The sequence below is a fragment of the Perca flavescens genome, chromosome 18, assembly GCF_004354835.1.
Source record: "Perca flavescens isolate YP-PL-M2 chromosome 18, PFLA_1.0, whole genome shotgun sequence".
Taxonomy (NCBI): domain Eukaryota; kingdom Metazoa; phylum Chordata; class Actinopteri; order Perciformes; family Percidae; genus Perca; species Perca flavescens.
The window spans coordinates 5,922,914-5,939,979 of NC_041348.1; the positions used below are offsets into that span (position 1 = coordinate 5,922,914).

At 39.4% G+C, this 17,066-nt stretch overlaps 1 protein-coding gene across 1 annotated transcript; it reads left to right on the forward strand.

Annotated features, from left to right (window-relative positions):
* Nucleotides 1-5,292: 5,292 nt before the first annotated feature.
* Nucleotides 5,293-10,680, forward strand: LOC114573318 (uncharacterized). Its single transcript, XM_028605450.1, has 9 exons — nt 5,293-5,347; nt 5,478-5,583; nt 6,483-7,086; nt 7,170-7,241; nt 7,337-7,381; nt 7,865-7,945; nt 8,021-8,217; nt 9,276-9,443; nt 9,705-10,680. Exons 3-9 carry the CDS (start codon nt 6,489-6,491, stop codon nt 10,287-10,289), a joined length of 1,746 nt encoding a protein of 581 aa, XP_028461251.1. The 5' UTR covers nt 5,293-5,347; nt 5,478-5,583; nt 6,483-6,488; the 3' UTR covers nt 10,290-10,680.
* The last annotated feature ends 6,386 nt before the right edge of the window (nt 10,681-17,066 follow it).

The window sequence follows — 17,066 nt, forward strand, 5'->3', positions numbered from 1 at the left end:
CTTTTGGAATGTTTTCTTCATTATCAAAGTGTAATCCAGTCATGGTTGTCTGTATATGCATGAGCTCAGTGCAAACAGGAACTGCCAATAGCTAATATAGCATACTTCTAATGGTGTCAGTTCTACGAAACGTAAACACATACAGGCTTAAACAAACATGGGGCTCATAAGAGAATATGCATACCTGTTGCTGACATTACAACAGCACATTTGATGAGTTTTTATGGGGACTTGCTTTACTGATTGCTTTATAGCTATAGTGCGTAGTTTGTCACCCCCATGCGCTGCTGTTGTCCTTCCTCAGCGCTGATGCAAAACAACTCACTCAAGCTTCTGCGCACAAATTTTGCCAGACTACACCATTTTGTTAACCTAGCCATACTGAAAAATAAGGAGTTTTGTGGAGCTTACAGGCTTAATTAGCTTTGTATCAACTCATCAGAGATGGCAAAAGTACTCACTTCCCGTATTCAAGTAGAAGTACAGATATTTGTGTTACTGAGTACTGATTTAACTTCTTTACTCAAGTAAAAGTAACAAAGTACAGGCTTAGAAATGTACTTAAAGTATAAAAGTAAAAGTAGCCTTGCGAATGACAACCATTTTTTATGAAAAGCTGCCTGGCCCACACAAATCTAACTAGAGTGGTAGCTGAGAAACTTAAGTGGACTCATGCCATTGCCTACATTTTAAATGGATGTCTGCCAATAGGCTTAAAACATGACATATATGATTATTGTGACAGAGACTGGGACTCCAGGTTAATAAGATTCTGACTGAGTAGTAAGATAGAATTCACAGATCCAGTTTCTCTTCCCCTTAACATTTAAAGGAATCTGTGTGTGTGTGTGTGTGTGTGTGTGTGTGTGTTCAAATATGGCTTCTGGAATGAAAATAAAGGATTCAATACTACTAGTGCTAACGTTACCACCATCAAGCCACAATGATTTGCCGCAAATGAATGCCGCCGAATCTGTCGAGTCGGTGCATCAAGTGCAATGTACAGTATATTCGCATCCAATTAGATTAAGGTGACCAGATTTCTAAGACAAAATCAGGAAACATTTTCAGCTCAGAAGCGTAAATACCTCCAAAAAAGGTAATGTTTTTATCTTTGTACAACTTAAAATGGGGACACTGCCCGGGGGGAACACTAGACCAAGAGCTGCACTGGGGCACAAGCCCCCCTAGGGGGGTCAATGGGCATGCTCCCTTATGAGCCCCATTTAAAATGTTGTCTATTTTAACATTAAATATATCAATCTGGTGCACTTTGAAAAGAAATTCAGAGGTTAGACTTGATTATTCTTATGGAAATATTTGTGCTGTAGCCTGAACTATTTTGCACTTCAGTATTATAACCATGCACACACAGGTGGAATAGTTTTTTCTTCATATTTTTGCATTCATGTCACTAGGAAGCATAGGCCTACCAGTAGAAATATATATATATATATATATATATATATATATATATATATATATATATATATATAAGCGGGATTGTCTGGAATCTGGCAATATAATAACCATTATGGTGGGATACTCTGGCTAAGCTATGCTGACATAAATAGTTCATATGAGAATACATTATAATTGTGGCCCTTTGGCTGAGTCTATATCTGTCAGAGGAAGAGCAGGAGTGCGGTTGTGAAGAAGTTGGTAATTTCATGGTGCAGATTAACACTTTTGCATGCACTGTATCCTTGTCACATTCTCATTAGGGGCTGATCCCCCCTAAAGGTCTCATCCTAGAATCGCCCCTGCTGCTACTTCATAAGTAGTCTACTCCACTACACCTCAGAGGGAAATATTGTAATGTTTAGCCTACTACACTACATTTATCTGAAAGCTTCTGCTTTATTTCTTCACGCTGGGCTTGTTTGTGCAACAGCTCATTGAGTATCGGATACAATTAAAACTATTGACATTTGACATTGGTCCAGTATTAAACGAGATCGCTGCAGTCGGCAACGGTGAAATAAGCTACAATGTTTAGGACGTCAATTGTCCAGGTTGTATACGTTCATAAAAGTGCTCGTTTTGCCACTGACAGACTCAGATTAATATTCTAAGTGTCTGACAACATTATGGAAAGGATTTCTAAGGAGGTCGATATTTCTGTTAAAAGAGTAAGATCCTTTTTTTAAACATAAAAAGTCCGCGAAATTGCGCTAAACCCACCAGACTCCATGTAAATAATAAGTAATTTTATCATCGTAAAATGGGCATTCTAGAACATCTCTGAGCTCTGAGGCATGCTCTGGCTGTCTTGAGCCTGTGGGGTGCACGACTATTTCATTCCAATTTCGGGTCTGTCAGTCACAGTCTTATATACTGTCTATGTTCACAGTGAAAACCGGGGACATTTCCGGGGACAGCTCCAGCCGGGGACAGGTCACCGAAACTGGGGACTGTCCCCGGAAATCGGGGACGTCTGGTCACCCTAAATTAGATTGAATTCGGTATTGATGACGCGAAAAATAATAACGGTAACTCCAGTGAAAATATTTGAAACTTGTTAGTTAGGACTAGTTTAGGACTGTATTTAAAGCTGATTCTGGTTTCCAACTTCGCCCCAGGTGTGTCTGTTAAAACACGGACGGAGACAACTTCTCTCTTTTGATGCTTTAATAAGATCAAGCAACATGCAACCTAGCTAACAGGTGAAGAACACAAACAACAAAATCACTAGGTAACTTACTTTAAGTTCGCAAGAAATATAGACCAATACAACAGGCTTAAATTAACTGACAAAATAAGTTATACGACTTACAGTTCTCAAGGACGCACACACACGATCTCAACTGATTTATCCTCTATTCTCTCACTTTTTTCTCTGTGTGGCGCGCACGCCTGCTCGCAGTGTAAGGCGCGTGTCCGTGCTATTTTCCGACATGCACTCACAATCACTCCTGATAGACGACCTTTTGTACAAAACTAAAGTAACGAGCCAATTTTCTAAAATGTAAGGAGTACAAAGTACCTATATTCTTTTACAAATTTAAGGAGTAAAGGTAAAAAGTCGCCAAAAAAATAAATAGTAAAGTAAAAATATCAAAAAAATCTACTTGAGTAGGAAGTAACGAAGTACAAATACTTCGTTACTTCCCATCTCTGCAACTCATTTGGCAATGGCTTAAATGTAATGGACATTCACTTATTTCTCACCCCTTTTTTTTTTTAATTTTTTAATTTTTAATTTTATTTTAATTTCTTCATTTTTATTCTTTATGAATGTATGTATTTGTTGTATTTGTTTGGAGGTTAATATTTGTGAGTATGCTTGTATGTATTTTCGGTTTCTACAATTCTATTTTGATTTAATGGGCAGTATGGCAGTTATGTTGTGAAAAATAATAAAAACAAACTTTGAACTAAATGTAATGGACATTCATTAAAGCTTTAGTGCGTAACTTTTTGATATTGATAAACGTCAGTTACATTTAAGCCATTGCCAAATAAGTTGCTATAGTTTTGTCGTCATTACTTAGAATTCCTCATGAGCGGATTAAGGTGGTCAGGGGCCCCTAGGCAGCTCTTTATGGGACCCCCCCCCCCTCCCTTAATCATTGCACTTTACTGGAAAAATGTATTTAGACACACACACACACGCACCAATTACCACCACACCACATAGGTAAAATAAGAAAACTACATCATAAAACTAACATTAACAGAGATGTAAGTGGAAAGAATACCAGATATTATCCTCTGCCACCACAGCACCAAAACATTTACAATGAAAATGCATTACAGCAAAGCAGCAGAATTCCCTGGATTCACAGTTCAACAGCAAGCTGGTAATCACTTTTAGCTTTCTAAACCAACAGGTAGGCTACAGCATCTGCATCAGTGCAGAATACCCAGCTTTACTCAGGCAAAATCACAACATCATTACCAGTGGTGGAAGAAGTATTCAGATCTTTTTACTTAAGTAAAAGTACTAATACCATACTGTCCTGCATTGAAAATGTTACTTAAGTAAAAGTATGTAAGTATCATCAAGAAAATATAGTTGAAATATTAAAAGTGAAAGTACTGAATGTCGAAAAATCCTCATTTTTTTAAACAAACCAAACAAATGTATTGTCAATCAACTAGTGTTTAATGGTCTCATCATCTCAGCTGACTTGTAGCCGTTATATTGTCGGCTAGTTTACTTTAGAATCAAACATGTGTTCTGTGGGCAGTAATCTTAATGTGTAAAGTAACTAAAGTAACTAACTAAAGCTGTAACAGATGAATGTAGTGGAGTAAAAAGTATTAGATTTATCTCTGAAATGTAGCGGAGTAGAAGTAGAAAGTGGCATGAAAAGACTAGTAAAGTACAAGTACTTCAACATTTGGACTCAAGTACAGTACTAGAGTACATGTAGCCTACTTAGTTACATTCCACCACTGATCATTACTGAGACACAAACCACTGTGCAATACACTAAACTGTGAATCTAATAAAAACAGCAGCAGCAGCAGCACATAACAATGTTATTAACAACAATAATGAAACAGCAGCACAACATGGCTACATATTGTTGCATAAACATCACGCCTTTAGAATTTTTTTTAGAATTCACATGCAGGATCCGAGCTATAGGTAGCAGCAGGGACGGACTGGGACCAAAAATTGGCCCTGGCATTTTGGCCCAGACCACACCACAGAAGATCACAAATACCATCCGTCCTTGCTCTCCCCTGAATATGTATAGCAACTCCTACTCCTTAAAAATACTAACGCCATGTAATGAGTAAGCAAGAATCAGTGAGGGTTGAGATATTAAATACTTCAAAAAAGTGCCATTTATTAATACAATAAAATGGTATACTCCTCATGAATCATAAAACAAGCTATATATATATATATAATTTCATGACAGAAGAGACCCTGTGCTTTAATTTGAAGAGGTCTATCATGAGTTTTTGTCTGCCAATGCAGAAAGAAAGTTTGCATGATCTGCAACGTTTATCTAGGCTACTTTAAGGACACAAATGCCCATGCACAAGCTTAAAGTTTGATGAACCTTAAGGTGGTGTTTTGCTTATTATTAAGATGTAGGCTACTTTGTTGAATGAAAGGCAGGCTAATATAGCCTATTAATAATAAAACGGTGAGAAAATGATCAGTCAACACTCAGATACCCGCGCACTTAGCCAAACTAATGCAATTATACAGTATAGCATGCCTATTTCTTTTATCGGAGTGTCTATTTGCACCCGGAATAGCCTCGGCCACACAGCTGAGCTATTCACACCCTGTGACGTAACGACAAAAACACGTTGCTCGCGTGTAAACTGCCGCTGAATAGTAGGGCTTAATTCTCTTAACTTTTACCATTCATTCTCTATGGTAAGTCTTAAACTACGGCTGTCATATATTTGTGGCCACAAGCTGGATTTCGGGGGCGCTGTTTCCCCCTGTGGCTAGAGTTAAGGAGAGACTCTTTTTTTTCTTCTTCTTTTTCCTTGTTTCCTTACAGTGACAGACGTCGCATCATAGACAGAGATAAAGTGCACGGAGTTTTTGTCGATATACGGTGTTTTTTCAACTGTTCTGTCGTCTTACAAGCTGTCAACTTATCAAACGTAAGTATTAAATTAACGTGTCTCCGTTGTATATATGGGCAAACTGTTGTTATACACTGTTAGTTATTTTAGGATTGATTGACAGGTTCAAACTGTTGTTTACTTAGCTAAGGTAACGTTAACGTTAGCTAACAATAACGTCAGTACATTCATGTTTTTCATGTAACGTTATGTACATGTCAGCGTTTACAGTAACGTTTACTTGTAATGATGTTACGTTGCACATCTCTCTTACAGACATTGCTATTGTGCTTTCTTTGACTCTTTCATAGTGTTTATTTATTTACAAACCATTAAACACAGAGGTACTGTTAATATGTTGCTGCTACATACGTGTTTCAGAATATTTTCAATGGCTAAATACTACAGTATGTCTAAAATGGGGTTAAATTGATAATAGGTTAAACACAGACACTTTGTTCTATCTATCTATCTATCTGTCTATCTAGTTATCTCTCTGTCTGTCTAGCTGTTACCTAGTCATTAAAAAGGCAGATTTATGTTAACATGAATAACTGTTTATAGTATGACTGTCTTTTTAATTATTACTATATAATATGGATACTATTTAGCTACAGTCGTGTTTCAGGCAATTCTTGTGTATATTTTCAATAAAATAATACAGTTTATGTCTAAGATGGGGTTTATTTGCTATGGCAAACAGCATATAGAATTATTGTTAATAGATTAATATGTGAATAATACATTTTGATCGATCGATCTATCTATCTATCTATCTATCTATCTATCTATCTATCTATCTATCTATCTATCTATCTGTGTTGTTACTTAGTCATTACAAATGCTGATTGATGTTAAAATAAATAACTGTTTATGTAACAGTATGACTATATTTTGATTATTACTATATAATATACATTGTGTTTTGCTGTGCACAGGAGATAATGAAGAAGACAACCAACTTCTTTCCCGGAAAGACTATGGTGTCTTTCAGGAAGGGTCCATCAGTTCATCAGGATCCCTCTGACGAGGCCATGCGGATCAAAAAGAACCCTTCTCTTCAGGACAAGTCTCCCCCTCAGAGACATGACCTTGTGAAGACCAATGCTCTCACTGTGGTCTTTGAGCGGGGAGGGGATGTGTCTGACCGACTGGAGGTAATGGGGGAGTATGTGCTGCAGTTTGGCAAGTACAAGGGTAAATTGTTTAGGTGGCTCCTGGAAAACGATGTTGGCTACACCATCTACCTGATGAAAAAGGTAGAGGAGGAGGAGAGAGATGGGACCTTCAACCCTCAGGGACACAACAAGGACAGCCTGCTGTCATTTCTGGACTATGCCAGGAGCTTCCAGGAAATTAGGGACAGATGGATATGCGGCCTTCATCGTAGGAGTAAAGTGCATCAAAAACAGCAAAATGTACAACCTGCAGCAGTACATCCTCAAGCAGCAAAGGGGGCTGAGTCTGGGGAGTCCTGTCCACCACCTGCAGGAGTCTCCACTACATCAGCTGCCCCTACACCGCCTACATCTAGCATTCTAGGTCAGTACACAAAAATATGCAAATACAGATGTTTAGTATTTTATGACCTGACACACAATAATTGTTATTGTTTAATCTTCTAGAGATGGAGGAAGACGAGGAGTTGGAGAGGGGGATGCTGAATCTGTCTCCCTGTAAATTTGCCACTGAACTAAGTAGGTGGAGATAGTTTAATTAACAGAGTGTTTTTTAAACTCTTACTGTTTACGATAGTACTGTAGTCTAATCTAGAAGTCACCTGTGCTTTCAGGACCAGCAGCAGTCTCCAGAGCCCCGGCTGTGTCTCCACCAACAGGTTTTTCTCCATCATTGTAGAGGGAGGATTCTGTTCTCAGCAGAATCCTCCGGCTATTACTGTTCTCCTTCAACTAGTTTGTTATTTTGGCCGTGTTCAGGCCTGTTCTGATGCTTGTGTTCTCTTACTTTCCCACTAACCTAAGGAATTAACAGGTCAGCAATGATGGTAAGTGTTTTCTTTTTTTTTGCATGCTTTTTCTCAGGCTGTCATTCAAGGATTTGGCATTTTCATTTTGCCATGCCACATCTTTGAATGACAGGCAGTGTGCTTACTATATATTCATATTGTTTCTGTGCTTTACCTGTTTTCTTAAAAGCATTGTGTTTTGTCATTGCAAATAAATAGCAATTCAGAATTTAAGTTTTTTTTAGTTTTCAGTCTGTACTCACAGTTTGTTAGAGAGACAACAGGTAAAGACACATTCTGAAGCATAAACAGACTTGACTGTGGGAGGAAAATGACACTGAATTGTTTTTACAGCACACAGGACGGAGCCAACAGCGATGGTTTCCAGACCTGCCGAGCCTGATGACTCCTCTGGGATTGTTGCTTCTGTGAAAGGTTATTATTTGTTTTGTCTTACTTTAAACCATCATGAATGACCTGAATGTTTTTGTGACCAAAATCTTCTTACAGCCAGGCTGAAGGCCCCGCTGCCAGCCCCTTCTACCTCCTCAGCTCAGATGATATGTGGACTTCAGCATGTGGAGCCAGGCTGTCGTCATGTTGTGTTAAATTGTGACAGGCACAGGGTACAGCCCAACATCCCAGCTGCTGTAGCTATGGAGACCGAGGATCACTGCCCTGCTGCTTTGGTGGCCACAGACTCTCAGGTAATCCAGATTACAGTTTTTCTCAATCTCTTTGGCACATTTACTGAACCAAATTTACAATTGTCAAAACTCTAAGTACAACTCTCACACCACATGGCACATTCAGCATTCCAATAATCTATGTGACCTATAAAAGGTGATTACTCAATCAAAATAATGAAATCCTGTTTCAAATGTAAATAATTCCATCAATGAATAACTAAGTGTCATCAAAAAAATCATTATTAATTATTGCTTGGACCAACACAGTCAAAATGCAAAGACATCCTGTCTAATGACAGTGTAATCTGAAAGTGTGATAGTTGCCCACTATGGAATATTGTCCGAAGTCTAACATTTTATATTGAGGCAGCTGAATACTATTGATGTCAACAAAAACATTTTCAACAGAACATGTATCTTGTCATTGTGTGTACATACCAGCCATAGGAAATATACATAAAGAAAGCTTGTACAGAAAAAAAGATATACAAAAGCAAAACTATTAGGAACTGCTGTACAGTGCAGGTAAAAAGAAAAGAGGCTGCACTCTCCACCCAGCCTGTCATGCTCAGGCCATGGTTGATTGAAGTGTAATTGTTGCCCTTATCTCATTTGATATTTCACTGGGCCGTCGCCTTTTCCCACACTCTAATGCCCTTTCCTCACCCCCTCAGCACCCCACACTCTAATGCCCTTTCCTCACCCCCTCAGCACCCCACACTCTAATGCCGTTTCTTCTTACACGGGGAGGCTGTTGCCCCAGTCTGTCTCCTGCATGCTCCATATTCTGCTCAGTCTGACACTTGCAGTGTAAATGTGTTTAAAATTGTGAGGAAATTGAATTGTTCCTCATTTAGCTTACAACTTTAAAAAAAATGTCACATATCTATTATGTATCTTATGTGTGACAGGTTATTGTGATTGTTGGTTGCTCTATTTAGCATGTAGGGATTTACACAGTGAACATGTGTATAATTGCATTTGAGAGTAATATGACCCAATAGCAAATGAATGCAAACTATTTTGATCTGTAGTCTTAGACTGACTAAATCACTATATGTGATACTGTATTGCAGGAGACCAGTGAAGATCCAGTTGGAGTGGTGCTGATCACACAGCTGGAGTGGTCTTTCAGCAGGGCTCCGGTCCCAGCGGTCCCAGCACACAGCTGCTACCAGAGGCAGTCTTTCATGGATACAGGTCATTCAAATGACCTACCTACCTACCATCCTCCTACAGACCAGGTAATGGTCAGGCTTAATAGGCTTAATAAGGTTGAATTAGTAATCAGTTACCCTATGCAAAATGTCAAGACTATGGGGGAATATAATATATAATAAATGTAACAAATTGAACTGTTTTTTTAACTGAATTTATTTCAAACAACTTTTCACACAATCCACAAACAATTTTTGATGCATGTTTTGTCCGAGTTTGGTAAGAAACTATATAATAAATATATGCTCCTGCCATTCTCAACCCCTCCACCTGTTGCTCCGCACTAGGAGGAGTCTCTGAGCCGGTCTACAGTGGAGCGGATTGGGTCAGACATCCTGGTTAAACAACAACAACAACATCAACAACAACATCATCATCATCATCATCAAGCAGCAGCAGCAGCCGCATCAGCAGCAGCAGCAGAAAAAGATGACCAGGAACTGTTTAGTCTACAGTCAGCTGAAGTCGTAGATGGAGTCAGAGGAGAGGGCGAACAGGAAGTCAGCAGTGCAGCTTCCAACAGGTCGCCTGTGCAGGTTCTGTCATCAACACCTAAAGCAGGGCCCTGGCAGCCCTCACATACTGTACATGACAGCTTCCCCGGGGTACCAGGGAAATACATCTACTGCCCCTCCAGAGTGTTCTCCCCCTACAAGGCACAGGGCATGGGGAAGGAGATGACCTGGGGGGAGTTCAAACTGTCGGACTTCTATGAGGCTGAGAGACACAAAGATTCAAAGAGAAGACAGACAAATGGACTGCTAACCCACCAGACGACAAATATATCCTCTCGCATGTACACACACGCACGCACTCACGCACACAAGACACACCACTGTGCATTGTCAGGACTGTTTCTTCTGTTTTCATAGCCAAGCAATTGTGATCTTTAGTTTAATTTAACTGTATTCACCTTCACTGGACGTCTGGTCTGATTCATCATCATCATCATCATCATTATCCTCACATAGTCTCTCAGCACCTTTACATGCACTCTAGTGTTCCCTCTGTGTGTAAATGTGTAATATTTTAATAATAAATTATTCCGTAAATGTATACCCATATTTAGTTGTTAATTTGTTTTATATATAACATATGAATTATATAAATAAGCAATGTGTGTCAGTTTTTATTTTGTGTTTAAGAATGATGTTGTTCTTTATGAAATATCTTGGGAGCATTACTATGACTTATTGATATTTGATATTTGATTGAGGAAGTAAAAGTGATAGAAAATGAAATAAAATTATATGTATAAATATATACATTGCTTTGGAATTTTGTATCATTATATGGTAGTATACTATTCAATTCAACTTTTACCACTAGCAGCATGTAAAAGTATTATTGTCATGACCTTAAAATCACAAGGTCTTATCATATTGTTGCCACATCATTTTTCAGAAACATATTGAATTAAATTTAACATTAAACGGTTAAAAACTTTATATACAATTGTTTTGTGTAATACAGACATGCTGTAGCATAATATTCTGAACTAAATACAGGACAATTTTTTTGGGTAAGGTGAGATTCGAACCCTGTTCTTTTGGAGAGTCTTCTCTTTTTCTTTCCCTTTTTTACGAGAAAGTCTTCTACACCTATATGCGACTGGCCCTGCTAGGTGAGTGGTTAAAATGCTTATCTTTGGTATGGGAGTTAGGAGTTCGATTCCTCTATGAGGCGATTTTGATTTTGTAATTTTGGATTGTATAATTTGCATGCAATTGCGCAAGTCATTTTTTTTTGCAGGGTGGTAGGGGAAGACTCATGAATATGCCTGCTCTGGTTGGGTTGGTTAGGTTTAGGCAAGAGGAGTGGGATTGGTTATGGTTAGGGTAAAAATGTCAGAGCGATAATATTCCAAAAAGGTGTAACACATGAGTAGTATGGATAACTGTGTGTAAATATATGCCAAGGTACTGTAGGCCTAAATGCACAGGGGTGCAAATAGCATACGTTGATATTTGTACCAGAGGGGGTATTAATAGAACACATTGCTGTGTGCACTGGCGGGGTACAAATAGCATTCATTTCTAATTGCACCAGGGTACAAATAGCATTCATTTCTAATTGCACCAGGGTACGAATAGCACTTCTAATTGTACCAGGGTACAAATAGCAGTCACTGCTAATTGTACCAGGGGTGCAAATAGCCTCACCCTTCGTTTATTGTTGTAGTGTTATCATCAACAGTTTTTGTCCACCACTTTTTTTGGCTCAGTTTTATCAAGGGGTTAAGTGTTTTAAGGGGAGTTGTGTTTACCGCAGGTTGTAGCCTCACTCCCTCATCTCTGTCCCTCTCCTCCTGAGTCTCCTCCTCACTGTGCATGTCACTGTAGCCGACACCAGCACCGCTATCGTCCGCCACGGGAGCTGATGGAGGTCCTGATGTTGGCGAAAACATGTCTGTCCATTTGACACATTTGGCAGCGTTTCTTTTTCTCACGCAGCTTCTCTGCACCTCCTTTGCATTTCTTCTCCATGATCTCTATCACTGTTCTAGCCTGGCAGATGCACACACGAAACTGCATGCAGGCAGAAATCCCAAAGAGGGTGCTGTTTAAAGATATGCTGTCCTCTTCATTGTCTTGGTTAACGTTATCCTCACCTAGTGCCACTTCACAGCTGCTGCTGTAGCGGCATGTTCATTGCTTTGGACTGTTGTTCATCATGTCTGTATCCCCAACAGTAGTCGTAAAGAAAGTTTGTCATTCTTGCCAGCGTTGCCAAATACTTATCGGCATTTTTTTTCTTTTATTTGTGCCGTCGGGTAACTTTGTTTAATTTTCGCGTTTAGACTCGTCTTGCTTCGTCTCTGTTTGAGTTCTCCTGTCACTGTGTGTTTATCTTTTGCGCCGCGCACCATTATGGACTAGTCCATTTCAATGTGAAAGTAGGGGGTGTATGGAAAAAAATAGTCTATGTGATATTTTTGACTAAAGTGTTTTTTGGCCAACCCAGAGTCAATTGAAAAAAAACAATGGGCCGCCGATCTAGGCCTAACACTTTTATGGGGCGAAAAACAAAAAAAAAGCCTACGTAGCCTGTGCATTAATCCGCGCCTGCTATGAGAGTTACAGAAACTACAACGCAATAGCTTTAATATAAAATAGTTGTGCACTGGGAAGTAACGACGTACAAATACTTAGTTACTTCCCATCTCTGGACTTTGTATAAACATACACGGCCACTTTCTTAAGCCAAAATGCTAGCGGTTGGCCTGTTCGGTAGCTGAAAAGTCTGTGTGATCTATAAATTCTGTGTTAATACATGCATCAGTGTTCCTTGAATTGCTTAATTAGCTTATGAGTTATGGTTATTGTATTTAGCGTTCACTTTTGTCCAGAGCAACAAAATATGAATCTTACAATAGTTATGATGAACAGTAAACAGTTTTTAAAAGTTGCTAAGCCAATATTAAGCAAAAAATAATAATAACCATAATGGCAATACAATATCAAATATCAATAATTAAAAAAATAAACAAATAGCATAAATACACAAATAAAGAATTAATTAATTATTAAGTGTAAGTTCAACAGATAAGTCTTGAGACCCCTCTAGAATGATCCAAAACTATCACAACGCAGAACACTAGGCTCTCATATAGAATGCATGCATATTTAAAGAGGACTGTCTGTAGGGAATGTGTCTGACCAATAACGGAGGCTGTGGGCCACCTGGGCCAAAAATACCAGGGCCGATTTTTTTGTCCCAGTCCAGCCCTGATATAAAGTGATTTGTTTTAAACGACTCACGCTCTTAAGTTAACTGTTACTGGAAATGTTTGGATCATCAGCATCAGCTGTGCCGCTGACAGGGTGCTGTGTTAAAAATAGCTATGCATGTGAATTTTGTGAACGTACAGGAGCTAAATCTGCAATGGGGGAAAAAAATAATAATTCTGCAGATATCTTAGTTAACAACTTACTGTCGCATAGTAGAGGAATTACCGTATGTCATGCCACTTGAAAATGTGTTCTACTTCGTTTCAGCAGTTCAGTATGGTTTGTTTAGCTTGTAACCATAGTAACGTAGTACCAGTGCATGTTGGGAAACAGTAAGTAAAATTGCCATGCGGTAATCAGCTACAGGAATGTGTGAGCTCTATCAGCTGCCAGTTTCTGAGTCGCTTTTCCTTCTCCCTTTTTGCTAAGGCAACGTCTGTAAGTATTTCTCATTGTGTAACATTAGGTTACTGCTTATTTTAACTTAGTAAGATTATTGAGACGGCTAAGAAGCTAATTCGTTTGTGCTAGGCTAAGTTGGCTTTATGTTTATTACTGCTGGTTGTTTTTACTAGCTTGATTGTGTTTATTATATAGGCTACACTGCTATGTTAGCTAGGCGGTACTATTTACACTGTTGATGTGTATTTGGGTTTAATTAATAATATAGACATCTCATTGTACTGTATTGCAGTTTCACAAAATTCCCAGTAAACTTCATGGAAATGAATCAGCCGTGTCCTGGAGTTTCTTGGGAGTGTTTAAGCTGAATGGAAAATAGCCCATGACACCGTACAGTACAGGAGAAACTTGCTGGCAGTTTCGGCTCACAGTTAGCTGTTTAGTTTTATTACTAATGTTAACTAGCATTTTAGTTAGCAATAATTAGCCTGTGCTTATGTTATCTCCTTACATATACCTACGCTCTCTGTCTCTGCAAGATTCGGAATGATTGAGATTTCTAATAGCCTTCACTGGTCTTCATCCAGAGCAACGGGAACTGTTGGTCCATTTATTTTACTGTCTATGCGATGGAGCCTGCATTTCTGACCAAGTAGTTACAGGAACTTAGTTATAGAAACAGTCCACTTCTAAACAGTTCTACTAACTACTCTTCCCCAAAACCGGTTTTTCCATTTGCATTCGCACTGGCCAAGTGGCCATAGGAACTGGTAGGAGGGGTAAGGGAGTGATGCAAGCACGGCAATGGTCATTATAGCGTCGTCACTTGACTTTAGCGCCAGAATAAAGAATAAACGGAGTTAGAACGGCGGCATTTAAAGACTATGCTGGAGTACTTAATAGAGAAACACAGAAGACAAAGGCTCCAGCGTAATATGATCCTAATTAATATGATGGAAGAAGATAAAAGAACAGAGCGCAACAGCCAAACAAAACGACGGGTAAGTTTAACTAGCATTAACTATTAGCTGGTTGAATGCGTGATGTTTGTGTTATGAGTTAGCATACATAGGCAAATTGCAACAGACGGTGAAGAATATGTACTGTTTGTGTTTCAGACATTGCTAGGTCACTAAGGGTTCCTGTTAGCCTCGTGAGACCGTCCTGATCTCGCAAGCTCCAGTTTTCTACTCGCAGATCAGTCTGGCATCTTGAAATAGAGAAAATATGGAGCCGTTCGCCAAACAACCGACCAATCAGTGTTGGTTTTGAGGCAGGTTTAGGTGTGACTGAACAGTCACTTCTCAACATGTCTAAACAACATGGCAGCTTCCACGGATGAGATGAGCGTAGCTGTCGTGCAAGTTTTATCCGAATTAGAAAGTATTCCTTCATTGAAAGAAGAGCAAAAAAACAACATAGGTGGTGATAGACAGATAATTTATCCAATTATCTAACCAGTATTTTCGCCCCTTCCCAAAAGTTCTTCAACAGAAAGTTCCCAGATGGATATGCCGAGCAAATGCAAAGCAATCCATCTGGCGGAGTCAGGATAGGTTCCTATGTGGAAAAGGGAAAGACCCTGCCCTGAAGCAGGAGCTGAAAGTTACAGGAACTGCGGCCAGAGGAAGTTAATAATCCCCAAACTTGTCCAGTCGGAACACATGAAAAAAAAGGGTGATAGAGACGGCCTACAGAGAGGAGGTCCAGCACCTATCCTTGTGGTGCACTGACAACAACCTGGCTCTCAAGACCAAGAAGACCAAAGAGCTCATTGTGGACTTCAGAAAGTCTGAAGCTGGCACACACATCCTCATCTTCATCAACGGGACTGAGGTGGAGTGTGTCACCAGCTTCAAGTTTCTGGGTGTTCACATCTCTGAGGACCTTTATTTTTACCCTGATCAAGAAGGCTCACCAGTGTCTCTTCTTTCTGGGGAGACTCAAGAAGGTCCACCTGTCTCCTCATATCCTGGTGAACTTCTACCGCTGCACCATCGAGAGCATCCTCACCAACTGTGTCACAGTCTGGTATGGCAACTGCTCTGCCCATGACCCGAAAGCACTACAGAGGGTGGGGAAAACTGCCCAACGCATCATTGGTTCCTCACTCCCCTCCATCGAGACTATCCAGGGCAAGCGATGCTTGTGTAAGATTGTTCTCACCCCAACCTCAGACTATTCAACCCACTCCCGTCCGGGAGGCGTCTCAGGTCTCTCCGCACCAGCAGGTTCAGAGGAAGCTTCTTTCCTGCAGCTGTCACCCTACTGAACTCTAACTCTGCATCCCGGTGATAATCAACCTACTAAGCCACCCACCCCACCAGACAATTTGCACTATCCTACCCATACTGTTTTATTTATTTATTTACGGATGTACATACTGCTATTACACCTATACATAGCCATATTCTACTGCTCTTCATACTTATTACCCCGCACATACTTATTCTTACTATTCCTAGAATGTTACCACACTGCACATAGCTGTACATATGTCTATATGGTTCATTCAGTATATCCATATTTGTTTTTCTGTTAATACAATGCATATATTATTCTTACTACTAGTATGTCACTGCTATCCCATTGCACATATCTGTACATGTTGTTCATACATTGTTCATATTACATAGCCATATTTATTCTTCTCTTATTACACTGCAATATATTTATTGTCCTGCCTAAGCTCCACCTGTCTTTACTTTGTATATCACATTGCACTTTTCTGCTTTTTTATGCACTTCTGGTTGGACGCAAACTGCATTTCGCTGTCTTTGTACTTGTACATTGCACATTGACAAAGTTGAATCTAAAAAAAAAATCTAGTGATATTCTTCACCAGTCATTGCATCATACAGGACATAAAGGTTTGATGATCCATGGAGAAATTTTCTAAGACTCAATCAAATATCCCGAAAGAGCATCTTAAAGGCCCTGAAAACATTCTAATGTTGAGCTCCCTAATTAACACACTAGGTTCAGCCTTAGTTGTAACAGCTTGCAATATTTCTGTATTTGTTTTTCTCTGAGCTCTTTACACTCATATTGAGTGGGTGGAGCTCAGTGGGAAAAAAGTGATGTCTGGTACTTTAGTGGAGATGTTTGTTTATGTTGCCAGGCTACTGTCAATCACATTTGGTCAAACCATAGATGATGTTTTTTGCAATACATACTGTATATGATTAGCTTGAATATATACACAACTAAAGCCCCATTTGGACTGGATTTAGGTCTTTAATTTTTAAGGATTTAGGTAATAATTACTGCTGCAGCTGTTGTGGTAGGGTGTGTTTTTGCATTCCCACTGACCCATATGAACACAAACAGCTTGTTTTGGTCCAGTTCACCACAGAAAGGAGAGCATGTGACAATTTACATGATGCATTTATTGCATATTACTACTTTCAAGAGTATACAGCCACCGTCTGTGAGCACAGCTACAACTGCCCTGCCTGGCTGTGCTAGAGGAAACTGTGGGTGTGCATATAGTTCATTTGGGAACATGTGACAACA

Bases quoted from the DNA above. Each gene is read 5' to 3' on its own strand.
- LOC114573318 (XM_028605450.1), top strand. From the start codon at position 6,489: ATGAAGAAGACAACCAACTTCTTTCCCGGAAAGACTATGGTGTCTTTC. The intron at 7,382-7,864 runs GTTTTTCTCCAT...TTGTTTTTACAG, and splicing joins GGCTGTGTCTCCACCAACAG to CACACAGGACGGAGCCAACA. The intron at 9,444-9,704 runs GTAATGGTCAGG...GCTCCGCACTAG, and splicing joins ACCATCCTCCTACAGACCAG to GAGGAGTCTCTGAGCCGGTC.